At 42.8% G+C, this 20,282-nt stretch overlaps 1 protein-coding gene across 2 annotated transcripts in view; it reads left to right on the top strand.

Moving 5' to 3' along the window:
* Positions 1-20,073, top strand: part of PTPRB (protein tyrosine phosphatase receptor type B) — a 100,300-nt gene extending 80,227 nt beyond the window's left edge. For both annotated transcript variants that reach the window (XM_081127889.1, XM_081127890.1), the window contains 12 exons: positions 2,663-2,762; positions 3,597-3,680; positions 3,784-3,801; positions 3,918-3,999; positions 4,566-4,656; positions 5,353-5,429; positions 7,094-7,228; positions 8,253-8,375; positions 8,553-8,716; positions 10,417-10,552; positions 17,009-17,129; positions 19,019-20,073. In XM_081127889.1, the coding sequence (XP_080984015.1) occupies positions 2,663-2,762; positions 3,597-3,680; positions 3,784-3,801; positions 3,918-3,999; positions 4,566-4,656; positions 5,353-5,429; positions 7,094-7,228; positions 8,253-8,375; positions 8,553-8,716; positions 10,417-10,552; positions 17,009-17,129; positions 19,019-19,041 (1,154 nt within the window). In that variant the 3' untranslated portion in view covers positions 19,042-20,073. The remainder of the gene's footprint in view (positions 1-2,662; positions 2,763-3,596; positions 3,681-3,783; positions 3,802-3,917; positions 4,000-4,565; positions 4,657-5,352; positions 5,430-7,093; positions 7,229-8,252; positions 8,376-8,552; positions 8,717-10,416; positions 10,553-17,008; positions 17,130-19,018) is intronic.
* The last annotated feature ends 209 nt before the right edge of the window (positions 20,074-20,282 follow it).

A 20,282-nucleotide genomic window follows, 5' to 3' on the forward strand; every position in this document is an offset into this window, starting at 1 on the left:
CTTGAGCTTTCGCAGGTCAAAATATAAATAGATACAAAAGGCTTTCAAATGTATACACGCATATGCTTAGAAATGTATAGGGGGGAAAAACAAGAAAAAATACCAAAGTATTAACAACAAATATCTCAAAGTAGTGGGATTATAGGTGGCCTTTCTCCTTTTGCTTGTTATATGTTGTTTTTACACTACAAAAAAATATTAACTTAAAAGGCTTTACATACATTTATGAAAGAAACTTCTCTTGTGTGTTAGAAGGAAAGCCTGAGTAATAATGACAGCTAACATTTACTGGTCGCCTGCTCTGTAGAGGTAGTTTTAAGCATTGTACATAGAATAATCAACACAAGCCTCCTACAGCCTTTTGAGGTAGATACTGTTTTCATCCCCATTTTAAAAGTGAGGACCTGAGGCACCAAGAGTTTAAGTAATTCAGATTTGTGTGCAAATGTTCGCTTATCAAGAAGACTTCCACTGACCATGCTGAATACAGCCTGGCAGAGCTGCTGTTGGCACTTTCTGCCTAACCCTTAACCCGGGCACTGCACTGCCTTGGTCTTTCAGTGAGGCTGAGAACAGCATCGGTTTTCAGCACATTTTCCTCGTCACCATGGTCTGTCCCAGCCTTTCCCAGAAGCCCGCGTTGCACGGTGCCTGGTCTCAGGAAGTTCTTCTTTACAGCTAAAACAGTCTGTCATGCTGCAGGACAAAAATGACTCAGCCTCACAAACACCCGCATCTATTTATGCCAAAAATAGGGATAATCTCCCACTTTTCAAGCCAAAAAGAGATCAGAACACAGTTAAGACGATTTAGACATGTTTGCTTATAATTTAATGTTAAGTAGAGGCATTGTAAACACAAGTCCTTCCTCTTTGAATATTGTTACACAACAAAAATTGTATATAATCCAGTAAAGGAAGATACTAAGCATATATTTTTAAAAAAGAATATTAACCACCTTAAAAGAAAGATGATGGTGTTGATTTAACGAGTCTTGAAAAGCAACCCTGAGTAAACAAATCCAAGGGCTTAAAATAGAACTTCAAAAATGGGCTAATCCATAGACCTGAACATAAGAGCGAAGGCAATATAACTTTTAAAAGAAAACACAGGAGTACATCTTTGTGACCTTGAGTTAGGAAATGGTTTCTTAGATATCACACCAAAAGCACAAGCAATAAAAGAAAAAATAGATAAATGGGACTCAATCAAAATTAAAAACTTTTGTACTTCAAAGGAGACCATGAAGAAAGTGAAAAGACAACCCACAGAATAGGAGAGACTATTTGCCAATCTTATATCTGATTAAGATTTGAGTATCCAGAATATGTAAAGAACTCTTAATTCACAACTCAATAATCAAAAGACAAATAACAAAAGATATAAATAGACATCTCTCCAAAGAGACACAAATATCCAATAAGCACATGAAAAGATGCTTAACATCATAAGTCATTAGGGAAACGTAAGTTAAAACCACAATAGGGCACCACTTCACACCCAGTAGAATGACCCTAATCCGAAAGACAGTAACAAGCTTTAGTGAAAATATGGAGCGAGTGGCACCTGCGTACATTGCTTGTGAGAATGTAAAATGGTGCAGCTGCTTTGGAAAACAGTTTTCCAGTTTCTCCAAATGTTAAATCTGGAGTTTCCATCTAACCCAACAATTCCACTCCTAAGTATATACCCAAGAGAAATGAAAACATATGTCCACACAAAAACTTGTAAACTCATGTCCATATCAGCATTATTCATAATAACCAAAAAACAAAAGTAACCTGAATATCCATTAATGGATGATTGGATAAACGAAATGTGCTATATCCATACAATGAAATATTATTGAGCCATAAAAAGGAATGAAATACTACAATATGGCTGAACCTTGAAAAAATTATGCTAAGTGAAAGAACCCAATCACAGAAGAGCACGTATTTATGACTCAGTTTATATAAAATGTCAAGAATAGGTGAATCTGTGAAGACAGAAAGATGAGTGCTTGGCAGGGCTAGGAAGGGGGAGAATAGAGAACACAGCTAAGGGCATAGGGTTTCTCTGGGGGGGGGGGTGAAAATGTTATAAAATTGAATGTGGTGATGTTTGCAAAATCCTGTGACTATACTAAAAATCATTGACTTATACAATTTAAACTAGTGAATTATATGGTATGTGAATTATATTTCAATAAAACTGTTTTAAAAGAGGGCTACTCTTACCTATCCTTCATAAACTCCCAGTGGCAGTATTATACCAGAAAATAAAAATAAGGTTTTGTTAAAATAACTCTCAGCAATTCATTGGATTGGCTAAAGTCCCAGATGCTGTAGCTTGTTTTATACAAATGAAAAAACATTTTTATTTTGGTGGCAAACTGCTGGCATTTATCTCACGGGTCCCAAGCTTTATATACAAGCACACAGACAAGTTCAAAATCCCTTTAAAAGCTAAATAATATTAACTTCAAAAGGACAATGACCGACCTGCCGTTCCAGAGTGGTAGCCAGCATTTCATCTCCTCGATGGGAAATGCCGGCGTGTGGGCATCGTTTGAATTCTCCTGTATTCGCGTTCTGGGGGGAGATAGAGCTCCTAGCTCCTTACCGGGCCATTGGCCCTAATGTGCCACCTGGCTTTGTTGTTTCCGTCTGTATTGCTGTAGAGCCTCTGTTCGGAGTTATTGAGGGTGTGAGTGCTGGCCTGTTCCTAATCGGCATGCTGGTGGCCGTTGTCGCCTTATTTATCTGCAGGCGGAAAACAAGGTGAGTACAAAGATCCCTTCCATGAGTGGGCCCACAGCCTTAAAGATGCAACTGAAAATGCCCTTTAGCCTGACCAGTAAGAAGGAAAAATAATTTAATTTCTCTCAGTTAAATCACCTTTGTTTTCAAGAGAAGCAGAAGTCAAACCCTGAAACCGTGACTTGTTTTTTTCAGCCTCTCTACACACCACTGATGAATTCGGGCCTCTCCCGGTGTGACTGAGGGGTCGTGTGTAGCTTTATTTGAGTGCAAAGCAACATCTTTTGCACAGGAAAAAAAAAATCAGTGTGTGTGGTTCCATCTCCTCATGAAGACAAAGATGTGTGCAAATTGTTGCCCAAGCACTTTTCTGAAATATGCTGAAAAGTATGGCTGACATCACCATTTTGTGGCTCAAATCTGCTGTGCTAATTTTAAGGAGAGACCAAAAAGAACCAAAGCATGTGGTCTCAATGCCTCTTAGGGAATTTCTTTTATTTGGCACACTGTGTTCTCTCTTGATGTCATGTCTTGCATCTAAGGTTTACTGGGGATTTTTTAAGGAAAGTTTTATTGAGAGTGTGGGAAGTGATTGTGACCTGTAGCCAAAAACCAGAAGACAAATCTTCAGCTATTGCAGAGATCCGTTTCTGAGTGGGAAAAATCTATTTCTTCTTTATGCTCTTCCTCTCTTTCCCTCCCTCAAAGAGACGTTGGCTGGGTGTAAATCTACACGAATACTGAAAAACCCATATATGCACAAGCATGCACAGCCTTACCATAAGTGGAAAATGTGTTGAAGTCCTAATGTAATGTTTCATATTTAGAATATAAATCCTCTCCCCTGTGTTACAGCCATGGTCGAGAAAGGCCCTCTGCCCACCTGAGCATCCGCCGGGATCGACCGCTATCTGTCCACTTGAACCTGGGCCAGAAAGGGTGAGCGCCGCATCTTCTTGCATACGATTGACTGAAAGATGAGTTGACTGTATTATGTGAGGTTTACTAATGAGGTCTTTCTTCTTTTGGCTTCCTTTCACAGTAACCGGAAAACTTCTTGGTAAGAGAGAAAACTCATTAATTACTATATTATCTGCTTTTGAAAAACAGCTCTAATTGACTATGGCAGTTTCCCTTCAGTAATTTTCTTTTCCTTCTGTTATATTTTCACTCTAGCCCAATAAAATTAAATCAGTTTGAAGGGCACTTCATGAAGCTGCAGGCTGACTCCAACTACCTTCTATCCAAGGAGTACGAGGTACGACTCGGATGCATTGATGCTTCCTCCCAACCTTTACTGTGGAATCACAGGCCGATGGGGCTCAGGAGTTGACACTTAGGGTCTCAGCTGAGTACTCTTTTATGCCCGAGTCCCTTCCCTGCACAACATACCACCTAGTCTCACAGGCCATTTCACCTCCAGACTTGCACAGCAAACCAAGTGCTGCCTGGATGCGCTGGTAAGAAAGAATTAATAAACTGCAGATGCAAGCCTAATGCTCTCAGTTATTTAACCTGCCCATTTACCTGACGAGGAAACAATGGGCTTTGATGAAAAGTGCCCAGACTTTGGATTCGATTCCCAGCGTTGCCACCCATGTGACCTGGGGAAAATTAGTTATCCTGTCTGAGCTTTATCTGTAAAATGGAGGTGAGAATGCCTCCTGTGGGGCGGCTGTGAGGACCAGAGCTAGTGCATGCAGAACACGAGGCCCTCCATAAACAGTGTACATATTCTCATGGCGTTATCTGTCTTAAGGACTGTATGATTTGCCTTCTTCTATTTCATGTTCTCTACTTGCAAACGTATTTTTGACCCAATAGGACTTAAAAGACGTGGGTCGAAACCAGCCGTGTGACATTGCACTCCTGCCGGAGAATCGAGGGAAAAACCGATACAACAACATACTGCCCTGTGAGTTTCCCGACGACGTTTGTAACACTGTCTTCCTCTAGCCTTTTCTCCTCTTTTCCAGTAATACAATGGGCTAAAGAAATACGGTAGGGCTGAATTGGAAAGATCTGGGGCTCTGAATGCCTTTAAAAAGGAATGACTTGTATGTTACTGCACTTCCTTCCAGATGGGTAACAACCCGCTTAAACTCTGGCTCTGAGAGGCCTCGTACGCTGTTGACATGTCACATGTGGTCTTACTGTTGCTCCTTGGAGGCCTCAGAGCAGTAACAGGACTAACACCAAAGGCCAACCTAGGTTTGCTTAACAAAGTTTCCAGTTAGCCATGACTATTAAATAATTATTATATATTTTCATTACCCTTACCCTACTAGGTGAAGCAATAGAAGGTCGTTTTTCTGGATTGTATGCATTCCAGCAGTGGGAGGGAGCTGGCCACTCCTTGGGCAAACGTCATAGGGTTACAAATAGTGTTACAGAGGAGAGCACAGAGGGGGCTTCAAGAGGCATTTGATTGTTTGTGTGTTTATGAGCCACGTATGCAACCTAGGGCAAGTTAGTTATCCGGTCTGAGCCTCATCTGCAAAGTAGAGATGAAGATTCTCCCTTGTGGGGCCGTTGTGGGGATCATTGTTCCATAAACCAGAGAAAAATCACCCCAAGACTCAGTGACAAATATGTCTCAATAAACTTCCAGATGATGCCTCTCGAGTGAAGCTGTCCAATGTGGATGATGACCCGTGCTCCGACTACATCAATGCCAGCTATATCCCTGTAAGTGCGCTGGGCTACCGTGCCCCCATGAAGCTTTGATGAGTGACCGCACTGGAGCTGCCTCTCCTCCTTCATGCTATTACTGTTCGCAGGTTTTAGAAAACAAGACCGTGTCTGATTGCCATAAAGCACGGGATGTCCAATTTGATCACTGCTAAGGCCCATTTTTCACAGTGGCTGTAGTCTCAAGAGATTATAATGAGCCCAGGATGCATTTTCACAGGTGGCTTTCTTGCTGCAGCCCTTAGCCAAGATTAGTGCTCCCTACAGATGCGGGGCCTCCCCTGCTAAGGCTGCCTAGGTAGGGAAGCGAATGCAAAGTTACTTGGATATTTGAAAACCACAGACACAGCCCCAAGGTTATGTCAAACCCTTGGGCTCGGATTCTGGTTCGCATTGTGCCAGCTTCCCAAAGCACGCTACAGCCGAAAAGGGTTTAAGGTCAGGCAGATCCAGGTTTCAACCCCATCTCTGCCCCTTGCCGGACTCTGTGACCTTGGGCAAGTTATGTCACCTCTTTGGTCCTCTATTTCCTTTTCCAAGCAATGAGGATAAATAATATTTATCTCAAATAATCATTTTTTCACTCAGTGAACACTTAAGTGCTGACCATAAGTCAAACACTGAGCTATGTACAGGGATCTGATAAGATAGAATCTGGCTCTCAAGGAACTCTCAGCAGAGTTGGGGCATCTGGACATGACAAGGCGATGCCCTGAGAAACACACGCCACATCATTGTTAAAATGTAGACTCTGACCCAGCAGGGCTGGGGTGAGACCTGGGATTCTGTACTTCTAACACGCTCTTAGGCGAGCCCCATGCTGCTGGCCTAAGGGCCACTCTCTGGGTAGCAAGAGGTGAGAAGTTGCCACAGGAGGGGAACATCACCCAGCAGACAGAAAGATAGAGGAAAGCTCAGCAGAACAGGCAACACATTGAGACTTGGAAGATAAATAAGGAATACTCAAATGAGAGGCAGTGTTTGGGTGGGCGGGGTGTGGGAGTGGCCAAGGTAACAGAATGTAAAGGCCCTGAGAAGAAAGGAGAGAAAGAGCTTCAACTAGGATCTGCAAGGAATTCTGTATTGCTGGGGCATAGAACGAGTGTGTGAAAATATCCCAGCTCGTAGAGTTGTGGTTAAGATTAAATAAGATCTGGGAAAGTCCTGGCCCACAGCATGTTATAAGGTAGGTGCTCAATAAACAGTGGCTTCTCTTAAGTTTCCCTTGCATGACATCTCTTACCGACATTTCAGTGTCAATTGTCCAAAATGACTACAAGCTTCTATGTTAAATAAGGAAAGAGCCTGATCAAAGTCAGTCCCTCAGACACACATACACACACACACACACACACACACACACACACACACACACACACAGTTGCAGATGAAGTGTTTTCCAGATTATGGCCTGAGTCCTCCCTCTGTTGCCTTTTAGAATAGACCCAGCCTAATAAAAAGGAATTTGGCTCTTAACAATAGTTCAATGTTCCGGCCTTTGTCTTTCCTGCTCCCAAGCCTTGACATTTGTGTCAGTATCTTTTTCCCAAGTCAGGTCCCTGGCAAAGACCTACATATCAACTCATCTGCAGCTAAGCCTTTGTTTATAGTTCTGAAGAGGCCTATTGTTTCTGACTCTCCATATTGTAAATTCATCGCAGGGCAACAACTTCAGAAGAGAATACATAGTTACTCAGGGACCTCTTCCTGGCACTAAGGATGATTTCTGGAAGATGGCGTGGGAACAGAATGTTCACAACATTGTCATGGTGACCCAGTGTGTGGAGAAGGGCCGGGTGAGTAAACAGTCTTCCTGACTTCCAGCTTTGCTTTCCGCCACCTGGAGGGAATTCTTCCCCACCATCCAAAGTTAACCCCTGCAGAGCTAAGTAAGGATCATGTGAGAACCCTGCCAGTGAATTAAACCGCTCAGTTATAAAAGGCTCTGTTAGCTGATACCCAGAATGGATTCTGGGTGTGAAGTTTCAGTCGAAGGTGTTTCCGTGTGAGGACTGGGATTAGCAGAAGTGCCCTGACACAGAAAGATAAACTGGCCACAGTCTGCTCCATCCTTCAGTGTTCGATGAGAGGGGACACCTTGCGGGGGTCACTGGCTCTGCCCCTTCCTTTAAGAAGAAAGAGAAGTCAACTTTAGGCTGTGTCTGCAGACACAGAGTGAAATAGTTAACCGGACAAATTAAGCAAACCTCTTATAATACACTTATAATCCTCTACTTTATATGGTTACTTTGGGGATTAAGAGAGAGATTACATGCAAAGTGCGCAGTACCTGTGGTCAATAATATATGTTCATAATCCTCTTTCTCCTGTGTTTCTACATGTGATTTTGAGCTTAGGCAAAGGTTCAAACTTTTCAAAGATCATTTGGCACATGGCATTTGGCCCAGGTTAGAACAGTGATATCAAACTAGAAACAAAACAGGGCCTGGGAGACAGTGCCTTCTTCTGCCCAGCTAGATCCTTCTTCAAAAAGAATCATTGTGAGATATGGTTTATCTGCTAGTGGAACAGAAATGCTAAGGAAATTTTTAAAACTTCAGCCATGAACCACTGTGCCTGAAAGGTAAGTGAATCCAGAGGCTGGGGGTTTGCTCCTCGCACAGTGAGCGTCCCCCCTTCACTTGCAGCAGCGCTTGGCTTCAGCGCTGGCCATGAGCAGGTTAATGCAGAGCAGATATGAAACTGATTTAGCAGCTGAGCCTGGGTCCAGCTCAGGAAGACCTTTCGAGGAGGGAAAGTTCAGGTTTGTGGAGGAGTCACGTTTCCGGACTTACTTGTTTTCTGTCTGTTTTCCTCTAGGTAAAGTGTGACCATTACTGGCCAGCGGACCAGGATTCCCTCTACTATGGGGACCTCATCCTGCAGATGCTCTCGGAGTCTGTGCTGCCCGAGTGGACCATCCGGGAGTTTAGGATATGCAGTGTATGTTGATTTATTTGGTTTCATCTAATGACCCAGCTTGGAAAGATGAAGGCCATCCTTTGCTGGTCCCTCTCTGTCATTGCAGACCAGGGCATTCCTGCATGGGCGCAGGAAGGAATGTCAGACTGGAAGGTTTGCCTCGGGTCATCCTTCTTACTTTCCTCTCTGCTCTTACAGGAGGAGCAGCTCGACGCACACAGACTCATCCGCCACTTCCACTATACGGTGTGGCCGGACCACGGAGTCCCAGAGACCACGCAGTCCCTGATCCAGTTTGTGAGGACTGTCAGGGACTACATCAACAGGACGCCTGGGGCCGGGCCCACCGTGGTGCACTGCAGGTACTCGGCCACTCAGAGCCCATCAGCACAACCGGGGTTCTGCAAAAAGGCAGAAAGGCGGGGAATCTGCTGGGCGGAGGGTTTGTCTGGGCCCAGAGGATGTTGCTATGCTCACTTCTCCCTTCTCTCCAACCTTATTTCTTTTCACTGATGTCTCCTTTTCGGTTTTCTTCACATCGCTCCTCTCTCTCACCCTCACTCTTCGAACTTCTCTCTTTTTCCTGCTGGACAATGTGCGAAGTCCTCCTGTGACTTGCAGGCCCTCCGTAACTGTCCCATCTTACCCCATCCACTCTCCCAGAAACCCCCCTCCCACTTGAGCCAGGACGGAGACTGCACACGCTTGCTCTTGCCTCTTGCCATCCTTACACCTTGGAGTAGCCTTATCTCTCCTCCATAATAACCCTAACTGTGCTTCCAGGTTCCTGCTCTGGTATTCCCTCCCGGTTGAGTAGCACCTGTCATTGGTAGCACCCAATTTTGCTCTGAAATTTCTGTTCTCTCTTGAATTCTCTTTGCTTCAGACTGTGTGTCCATAAAATCAACCTAACAAGCAAGCAGTTCGTACTTCTCTCCCTCTCACCTCTCTCCTTCTCTCCTCCCCCTCTCCCCCTTTCCCCCTCTCTTCCTCTCCCCCTCTGCCCCTGTCCCCCTCTCTCCTTCTGCCCCTCTCCCCCTCTGCCCCTGTCCCCCTGTCCCCCTCTCTCCCTCTCTCCCTCTCTCCCTCTCTCCCTGAGGAGCCTGGTATTTAGCTAATTAATGTTTGCAGCAACACTTTGATAGCCCTAACTGAATGGCACTAATAAATGTGGAGCAGGGAATTGCTGCAGTAAGAAATGTCAAATGCGCTCATTTTCTCCCAATCAGCCCAGTACCCTAGGCCCTGCTTTTATGTGTCATTGGAACCCTGATGCTTTTAATAAGAATGTGAAGTACTAAGAGCTTCCTGCCTTCTGAAGAATGGCAAGCATTTTTACCCAGGACCACTGGAGAACTGTTCTGTTTTTCTCTTCTAAACATGGGCAGCAAAAATCCTCAAGTTATGCCATCACTTTGGGGAGCAATTTGTCAATCCCTAGTGAAGGCGAAGGGGTTCACACCCTATGACACCCACTTCTGCTTCTACATATCAGCTCTGGAGAAATGGCCACATGAGTGCAAATGACATTCACAGCAACACAGTGTTTAACAGAGAGAAACTAAAAGTGATCTCACTGTCTATCGGCAGGGAATGGACTGGCGTGGGTGGATGGGCAGTGGTGTATGAACTCTGTGGAGTTGTTAAAAGAAATTATATATCTGTGTGTGACAACATGGATAAAACTCAACACACTACAACTGGGTAGAAAAGTTGGCACAAGAATACATGAAACGTTACCATTTTAGTAAATTTTTGAAACACATAAAATTAACATATTATTCATGGATTTGCATGGATGTAGGAAAAGTATAAAAACATACATGGAAGTGATGCACACCAAGTGCAGAGCGGCACTTACCCCTCGGAGAGTGGGGGAGGCAAAGGAAAGAGGTAGGGGCTGGAGCTCTAGGTTGTACTTCTTTGAGAGAGCACATGAAGAAGTATTCCTATGTCCTTCCGTTACTTGGAAGGGAAAAGGAAGATTTTGCTAGAGTCTCTAGATGTAGTCTTGAAAGGCTGATTTAATGAAAATGCTGTCTTCCTTCGATATCTCTTCTAGCGCCGGCGTGGGTAGGACTGGAACCTTTATCGCGTTGGACCGAATCCTGCAGCAGTTAGACTCCAAAGACTCTGTGGACATCTACGGAGCAGTGCACGACCTAAGGCTCCACAGGGTTCACATGGTGCAGACTGAGGTAAGAGTCAGAGGCTGAAAGACAGACCACTCTCCGTGCCTCCTCTCAAACCCCCCAAATGCCCAGGGCTTTCATCTGAGAAGGGGAAATAACTATGGCTCATTAGGAAGAGAAAGAGCATTGAGTATACAATTTTTCTAGGACTTGTCATTTTAAAACAAATCTCAGTGACCTTGAGGGTAGTCTGTACCCTTATCTTTATTGAGCTGGTTGCCAATCTTCTGCAGGTAGGTGGGTAGGAAGATAGATTATTTTAATCAGTGTATTATACATGGGAGAAAGGCCAGGCGATCTTGAAGATTATTTTCAGATATGCTGGTGGATGAGCACAAGAACTTCAGTTAATAAAGAGGAAAGAGATTCTAATCTCTTCTCTCCTCCAGCCCACCCCAGCTGTACCCCCAGCTCGAGAGACACCAAAGGAGTGCACATTGATTGCAGAGGATAAGCGCATCCATTTGTAGTCCTTTGGCATTTGCAGGGCATTTTCGAACACGTGATCTCATGAGATTTTCACAATAACAAGATAAGAGAGTTATTATTTTCCATTTTCAGGCTAGAACACTGAGATTCAGAGGCTAAAGGGCTTTAAACAGCCGTGAAATGGCCAGATTGGCCCTTGAACCTATTCTAGAGAATCCCAAGCCCTAAACAGCAAGTCCACTGCCCACAGCCTCTGGGACAGGTCTGTGTCCCCACACAGACCAAGCATGTCATTCCCTGCAGAAGTGCCTTCCAAGGGCCAAGTTCTCTTACCCTTGTGTTTCCTATGAAACTCTGCAAAATCCTCTCTTTAATTTTTTAAAAATTTTTATTATTATTTTTCAATTACATTTCATATTATATTAGTTTCTGGTGTACAACATAGTGGTTAGACATTTATATAACTTACAAAGTGACCTCCCTATAAATCTAATACCCATCTGACACCATACATAGTTATTACAATATTATTGACTGTGTTCCCTATGCTATATTTTATATCCCTGTTACTATTTTGTAACTGCCTATTTGTGCTTCTTAATCCCTTCATCTTTCTCATCCAGCCTCCCTCCCCTCTGGCAGCCATCAGTTCTCTGTATCTATGAGTCTGTTTCTGTTTGGTTTGTTCATTTATTTTGTTCTTTAGATTCCGCATATAAGTGAAATCATATGGTACTTGTCTTTCTCTGACTGACTTATTTCATTAGCATAATATTCTCCAGGTCTATCCATGCTGTCGCAAATGGTAAGATTTCATTCTTTCTTGCTGCCGAGCGTTGTATATATGTACCTCATCTTCTTTATCCACTCGTCTATCAGTGGATACTTAGGTTGCTTCCATATCTTGACTATTATAAATAATGCTGCAGTGAACATAGAGATGCATCAAAATCCTCTATTTAAAAAAATAATTCCCATGGTCAAGAAAGTGCAAAGTTCTATATGTTTCTGTCTCCTCCTTACGATTACAGTGCCCATGGGAACTGCCCAGGCAGCTGTGCTCCACACCCCGGCACCCTGCAGCAAAACTCCCCCGATCTCTTTTAAACCCACTACTCCCAAAACCACCTTGACCCCAAATTATTTTCTTGTGCAGCACATAGAAATCTCTTGCAGAACTCATACTCTGTCACACATTTGGGAAGACGCTGGTTTTGCCGTGCCCACACCAGGGATCCCCTGCCACCACCACGGGCCTGGCTGGGACGACTTTCATTACAGCAATTATTTTATTATGGAATTTTTTAAAAATACATAAAACTAAGGAAAACAGTATTATAAATTCCATCTACCCAAACTCAAACTTCTGCAATTACCAATATTCTGTGTTCTTTTTTCATCTACATTCCATATATACTGTTCTCATGACCTCATTAAAATATTTTAAAGAAAGTTCTACTTATCACATCATTTCATCTTTAAATACTGTGTGTGTGTGTGTGTGTGTGTGTATGTGCAAATTACAAATAAGGACTCTTTAAAATTATAATCACAGTATCACTAGCACACCTAACAATTTTAACCATAATTCCTTAACATCATGTAATATTCAGTGAGTGTTTAAATATCCCTAATTATCTCAAAAATGGCTTTTTTTACTTGGTTTGCGTTAAAATACTATGTCCACACGTTGCATTTGGTTGAGGTCTCTTTTAAATCTCTTTTAATCTCTAATAATCCTTCCTCTAATTTGTTTTCCATGCCATATATTTGTTAAAGAAACTAGTTCACTTGTTCTGTAGATTTTCCCACATTCCAGATGTGGCTGACTGCTTCTTCCTGGTGGTAATGTATCCTGTGCTCCCCATAGTTGTTTGCCAGTGTGAGGCTCCCTTAAATTCAGGTCCCTTTTACCACCACAGTGTTTCACAGACGGTGCTGAAAACTTCCTGTTGTATCATATCAGGAGGTACTTCTGGTCTATGTGTGTGTCTCTCTCAGTGCTGATAACATTGACAGTGACCATCATGTTCCCCATCAGCTTTTCACTTACTGGTTGGGGCAGACCTTGAGGACCACTGTTTAGCTCTCATATTTTATTATGGGTTGCAGAATTACATCACAGTGTTTCATAATTGTTACCTTCAGCTTTCTCCACAAGACTACATGTTCCTAAGGAATAGGAAAATGTTTTCCTTCTCTCTAGCCTCAATATTTTTTTATAAAAATGTAATGTCTTTATTATCTCATTCCTTTTTTTAAAAAATAGTTTTAATCTTTATTGTTAAAAGTATAACACACACACCCCTTTTCCTCCCATTGGCCCTCTCCACCCTGCTCCCGCCCCCATATCCTCAATATTTTTTGTCTGTTAAATGAATGAATGAATATTTTATGATTACATTGCTAAAAAGTCAGCACCAATATTTCATTATTAGTTTATTGTCACTTCCACGAACTCAAACCATACTTACTTAATTTGTAATTTTAAGAAAAGGAGATTATCACATTTGAAGTAGTCTCAAGGGATGTGTGTGTGTGTGTGTGTGTGTGTGTGTGTGTTCAGGCTCCCTGCTTGCTGTCAGAGGCTTCTTGGGTCATGTGTCGCTTCCATACACCTGCCCAGAGCCCTGGAGACAGTCTGGCAATGAGCAGGCACTCCCTATTGTAAATGTCACTGGGTGACTTCCAGGACAGCGGTAACATGAGGTGCCAAAGCTCCCCCTCCTTCTCTGTGGACATAACTCCTTCTTTCCCCGGCTCTCTCCTGCTGCCTCTCTGAGGATTTTGTGGCTCCTGTTCCTCAGGTTGCCTTTCCGCTGTTTGATTTCCCTGCGGTTCTGTCCTCAAGGCACTGCTCTTTCGTCTCTGTCTTTAATCTTTGCGATGGCCCCACTCCCATGGCTTCAAGAACCACGTACACACCCATGTTTCCCAAATCTCATTCTCCTTTCCCAGCATTCACCGAAATACCTGCCTGCCAGAAAGTTCCACCTGGAAGCCTTACAGTCATCTCAAACTCAAAAAACTCATTATCTGTCTTTCAAAAAACAAAAAATGGTAATAACAACAAAAGCAGTGCTGGTCTCGCTCCTTTGGGTTTCAGGTTACAGTGTCTCCATCCACCTTGCATCCGTCCGAGTTCCCAAGCCGGGCGTCTGACCTCTTTGCCTACAGCTCCCACATGCCAGCAGCCACTGAGTCCTGTCCATTCTACCGACGTCTTTCTCTCTGTTCTGGTCTTTCACCCCACTGCCGCCGCCCTTGCCCAGCCCGTTCTCAGCCGTCACTGGGCCTGTTGCAGTGGCCTCCCAGTGGGTCTCCTGTCTCCTTGACAACTCTTCACCACGACTGCCTCCAACAAAGTTCTCTAGCTAACTAACTGTGTCAACGCCTGGCACAAAAATCTTAGAAAGCTCTCCATTGCTTGTAAAATGAAGTTCAAACTCTCGTCCTTGGGTACAAGCCTCTTTGTAACCTGGCCCCAGCTTACGTCTCCATTTCCATGTCATAACACCACCTGCCCCCATGGTTGTAGGGTCATTCCCTTCCCTGGGTCAGAATCAACTTTTCTTCTTCTGTTCAGGATGAACAGAAATTTCCTGTTTCTATGCATGATAGAAATGTCCTCTCTCTTTTTTTTTTCTGTAGCAAGTGAAATCCCAAACCAATTCAGATAGTATCTGTCTTGCCAAGACTCTGCTGAGGGTGGGCCGCTCCTACAGTCTCAGAGCCCTGGCCCCAGCACCGCGGGGTTCACTTGGTGCTGCCAGTGAGTGCAGAGGGGTGCGATCCACAGCTGAGTTGCGGGGGGTGACTGTTTCAGCAAAGGATGAAGGATATTCTGACCCCTTGAGTTACTTTTCTGGGCCCATGGGAATAGTCAACCTCAACTTTATTCCACCTTATTTGGGATACGAAGGGATGCGGGTCTTCACAGGTTTTGATAAATATATCAAAGAGCAAGGATTTCTAAAGAAAGAGGCATTGGACAAGGGATTCACAAGCGTGCCCCTCCTTCTCTTCGCCTGCCTTGGGGCAAGCTAACTCTAGAGAGACACTCAGATGGAGCAATCTCTTGTTAAAAAACAATAGGTGATAGTCGCCGTCTATCAATCTCATCTTCTCATGAGAAGGAAAAGTGGGATGTTGTGGAACTGAGGATCTCAGTGCCAATTTGGGGGATTTTCCTGGGGGTTTCCCATGACCCATGAACCCTACATTTCAGCTACACTAAACTGCTCACAGTTTCCAGGATGTATGTGCCTCTTCATGCTATTTACATCATTTGGAATGTCCTACTTCTTTGCTCAAAATCTTACAAATGTCACCTTTTCTCTCTAGCTTGGTACTTGCCACCCCCAGAAGTAAATCTGATCACTTTCTCTTATGTGTGAAGCTTTACACACACTTCTGTCTTACGTTTATCACCTTATATGTATTTGTTCACATATCTGCCCCTCTGCTAAACTCTTACACTCATGGACCATGAAAAGGTCTTATGTATAATTCTATAAAAATTACCTAATATTACAGCTTTTGGCAAAATTGAATGGAACTGAGTCTTCACTAGTTAGCTAAACAGAGCAAAAGATGATCTTTTATGATTGAGGTTCATATATTAGACTGTCTCCTTTTCATGAATGAAGTGTGAAGAACATTAACAACTGGAAGGTTTCAGTGGTAATCATTTTCCAAGGGACATTCTATTGGGAAAAGAAGAATTCATATTTAAGACAAGGCAAATTAATGAATATTAACTGGTTTCAAAGCCCATGGTGGGTCATTGTTGAAGAATTTATTAATAAGGATTACATAGAGGTATTAGAGCTCATTCACTGCTGAACACTCAGGTCCCAAAGTAATTTAATATTTCAGTAGAATTGAAAATGTGAATCATGCTCTCAATGGGAGGAAGCAGGGAGTTGTCTGTCTATAATTTGGTGGATTGTTTTCAAAATGGCAAAAAGAGATTGCCTGTACTAATAGCCATTTTCTGGGTAGTACTCTCCTTGAATTTTCAAGATCAAGGTGGCGTAAAACCCTCATAAAAAGTGAGCAAGATTTGTGAGCAGAAAGGCAGAGAATAGTTAATGCAGACCTCATTTATGATTGTTTTGTTTCTTTGAATTGTCCCAGTGATTATACCAGACCCACATTATGAAGTTCTATGAGTAGCTGACCAAGCTATTTCCAATCATAAACCAGGCCTAGTGTCAACCCATAAAAATAAATACTTGTTCACTTTTAAAGATAGTTGGTGAGGGAAGATCTTATAGTTTCACTTGGTGTCTCAGACCTATAAAATACTCTAAGGCTGACCACTTTGATCATGGGGGTCCATCTAGTTGACAGCCACACAAAGTCTTACACCTTTTAGTGGTATAATGGTAGAAGACATTAGCTGTAGAGGAGACCTTTGCCTTCTTGTTTGATGGATGGGGAACCCGAGACCCGAGAAGCCTCATGATTCAGCCTAGGCCAGCAGGTTGCAGACTAAGAGCCCAGCATCCCTCACCTGGTGTTGTGCTCTCCTCCCAACTTCCTCTCTCTCTGGAGCAGTCGCTATGTCATTAAGGGAGCCCAAGGCCAAGCCCTAAGTTTACACGGACATACATTCCCTTATTTGACAGCTCAGTTGGTGGTAAGGTTGACAAAATAATCAAATGAAATAATCTATGTAAAATGCATAGCATGGTGTTGGGCACTCACTCGTCTATTTAATAAATCTCTGCGGAGGACATACTATGTGCCGGACATAGTAGCAGGCCCTCATGGACCGTCCTCTATAAACATGTATTGTATGCACGTGAGAAGGGATGGATAAACACCGCCTTTCCCCGTTACCATCATTCTCACCTCAGTGGTAATAGAAAGCAGTCACTCTTCTATGTGCTAAACACCATTAGTGAAGTGATGATCGAGAAAGTCGCTAAGCATGGAGGATCTCATTACTGTTCGTGTTTTGTAAGACTCATCCTTTTTGTGCCTGAGAAGTTGCCTTCCTCTGACGTGTTTTCTGCTGCTTCACAGTGTCAGTATGTATACCTCCATCAGTGTGTAAGAGATGTCCTCAGAGCAAGGAAGCTACGCAGTGAACAAGAAAACCCCTTGTTTCCGATCTACGAAAATGTGAATCCAGAGTATCACAGAGGTAGGAGTTTACTTCACTAACTTATTGCGTTTATTTATCAAGATATGGTTGATCTGGAAACCATCAAAGACCTAAAGCTCTCCCAACATCACCATCTATTTCTTCCTTCACCCAAAGGCTTGAGGGAGAGGCCCTCACAGGAGGGCCCGGGGAGGCAGGCAGAGTGGGGAGGGGGCTCCCGGCTGATTTCACACATGCTCCCTTCCCACCTGGCCGGGGGCGCCCTCTATTAAAGACTCTGCTTAACATTTCTAAGCGCTAAGACTCACGGCTAGGGAGGATGCTTTGAAATCGCAACTGGGAGTTCAAATTATAAAATTCTTTTGGAGAAAAACTTGTCCATATGTATCAAGGACCTTAATACATTCTTGTCACCCAGTATTTCTACTACCACCTTAAGTACTGAAGAACTTTATGCACGAAGCTTTCTCATAGTTAAAAGTTTGAGTGAAAAAAACCTACATTTTTAACTGAAAAGGTCTAAGTACACCATGGCACTTTCACGGAATAGAATACAATGCAGTCATTTAAAATGATATTTTTGAGGATATTATAATAGCATGAATATTTTTATAAGTAAGAAAAGTAGAATGAAAAACAGATAAAAACAACACATGGGGGAGGGGGAAGACTGGAAAGAAATATACCACAATAGTAAAGCAAATTTCCCTGAGCAATAAAATAATATATGGTTTTCTTCCATGGTATGTGTTTTTTTAATTTTTAAAATTTTCTAGAACAAGCATGCAACATTTTTTAAATAAAAAATCCAGTGGGAAAAATATACAAACTTTATAAGGCACTGCTTTGACCTGACAATCATTGCTTGACAAATGAACAATCTGCATGCCTCTTCCCACTCCAGACCATCATTAAAACTTAATTCAACACACAGGCTTATTGAAAATTTGACGTTACATTATATTAGTTATTGCCACCTCGAACATTACTGCAAACATTTATTATCTCAGTTTCTTTAAATCAGGAATTTGGGAGGGGCTTAGCAAGGTGGTTCTGGCCCAGGGTTTCTCAAGAGGTTGCAGTCAAGACAAAGGCCAGGCCTACGAGCACCTGAAGGCCGTCTGGGGCTGGAGGCCCACTGCAGGACGGCCCACTCACAGGGCTGTTGGCAGGATCGCTGGTCCTTGCCACACGGCTGATAGCCAGCTATACATCATACAGTTTTTTTTTACAAACATTATTTCAGAACTATTTTATCTCCATTTCTAAATGATCTTTATTTCTATTTAGTTCTCTGCACCCTCTATATCCACCCACCCAGCCAGTATGTGAAATCCTTGATAAACTATAAAGCACAAATACATGAGAGAGCTGCTATTTAAAGGAGTCCTTTGTAAACCAGATAATCCTTTTGTATTGTAAATAATTACCCCCTAATTTATCTGTATAGTAAATTATGGTTTTTGCAAATCAGATTCTTTTAGAAACTCCAAGAACGAAGGAGCTCTGGGGATCTCCGAAGTCCCTTTGTCTTGCTTTGATTTGTGTGACAGTTGGGTTTTTTTAAGAGTAACCTTGGGTGCTCCTGAAGGAAGCTAACCATGGTATAGTTAACTTCAGGCGTCTGAAAGTTAGGATTCAGGTCCTAGCTCTAGAACAAATAGCACTAACAAGCTGTGTAACCCTGAGTCTCTGGGCCTGTGGGCTCATCTGTGAAACCGCAGGGCTTGGGCCAGAATCACTAGTACTTTCCAGTTCTAGATGGTTCTGAATGGAATGACCAGGTCCCCACAAGGATAGTCTCACCTTAAACTATATTGAGTTTTAGTCACTTTCCTTAGTCTTTCCCATTAGTAATTTTCATAAACAGAACAAACAACTATGACACGCCCTGCTACAGCCTCTAATTACAGTGTCCTTCCTTTCAGATGCGGGATATTCAAGGCATTGAAGATGCACCCAAAGCTATCCTGGATAAAAGCTATTCACTGTGTGATATATTTTTTTTAAACTCTCTTCATGCCTTACAGAGGTGCCAGCTATTTCTATTGATACTATGTATAATTTATTAATCTGGAGAATTTTAAAGAATTTATGTAATTTAAAAGTAACAGATATTATTGTACATAGTTGTATTTTGTAGTTTCTTCTGTAAATATGTATTTTTTCATAATGTTTAATATTGAGCTTTATATAATACTATTTTCCACACTAAAGTGTTCATGGGTTGTTCTACATAAACCGATTCAGCCTGTATGACGGGACTGCTGTAAATGGGTGTGGAGGTGGGTGCAGAGGTGATCCCGTGGGCCACGGTTTTTGCCAGTTTTGATATTTACTGAACAGGATAGACAGGGCTGGGGAGAGCATACAGTGTGCTGGCTTTGCTGCATTGCTATCCTATGAATCTTGAGATCCAAAGATGATCCAAATGACGTTTTGACAAATGTGACAGTCAAAAAAAGGACTGGGAGGAGGGCTAAGGGTTAAGTAGCACCGAAGCTGAAGGAGGCGGTCGTGCCTAAAGTAGTTACTCTTGCCCCTTTCTCCTGCCAGGGGTTCAAGCCAGAGTAGTGAGCTCAGGGGCTGCAGGGCAAGTCCAGGCGGCAGGGCGGAGGGCTGTGGTAGAGAAGGGTGTAGATAGAGGTGATGAATTCCTTGTATCGAGAAGAATGCCACCTGGATTCCTTCCTGGAATCATAATTAACCAGCAGAGCACAGTCCATAGTGATAGGAGATTGTTCACTGCACCACAGTGGAGTGTGGACACACGTGCCCCTCCCATCATGGATGTTGGGTCAATGTGCACGCTCATCTTTGTCTCATTTCCAGGGGGCTGCATTCCTGGAAAAGTCAAAATTATGCCAGTCATACTTTGTTTTCCCACCAGAAAAAGATTGTAGTGGCAGATTATACTCCTGGTCAAAGGGCCTAAAATCAACATTTTTATAGACATGTTCACAAACATCACATACAGTTAATTAAAAATAAATTAATTAATTAAATAAAAGCTCAGTGGTGCTTAGTATAAAATTTTCCAAAAGACTCTTCTGGTAAATCATTGAGGTCAAAATATTAAGTAGTCACCTTAAGTTGAATTTAATATAAAAGACACTATTGAGTTTATCTTCAGTATTTGTGCCTGTTTTGACTATAATAGATTTCCGTGAGTCAGAAAGCAGGCATGGCTCT

The sequence above is a fragment of the Miniopterus schreibersii genome (assembly GCF_964146895.1).
Source record: "Miniopterus schreibersii genome assembly, chromosome: 2".
Taxonomy (NCBI): domain Eukaryota; kingdom Metazoa; phylum Chordata; class Mammalia; order Chiroptera; family Miniopteridae; genus Miniopterus; species Miniopterus schreibersii.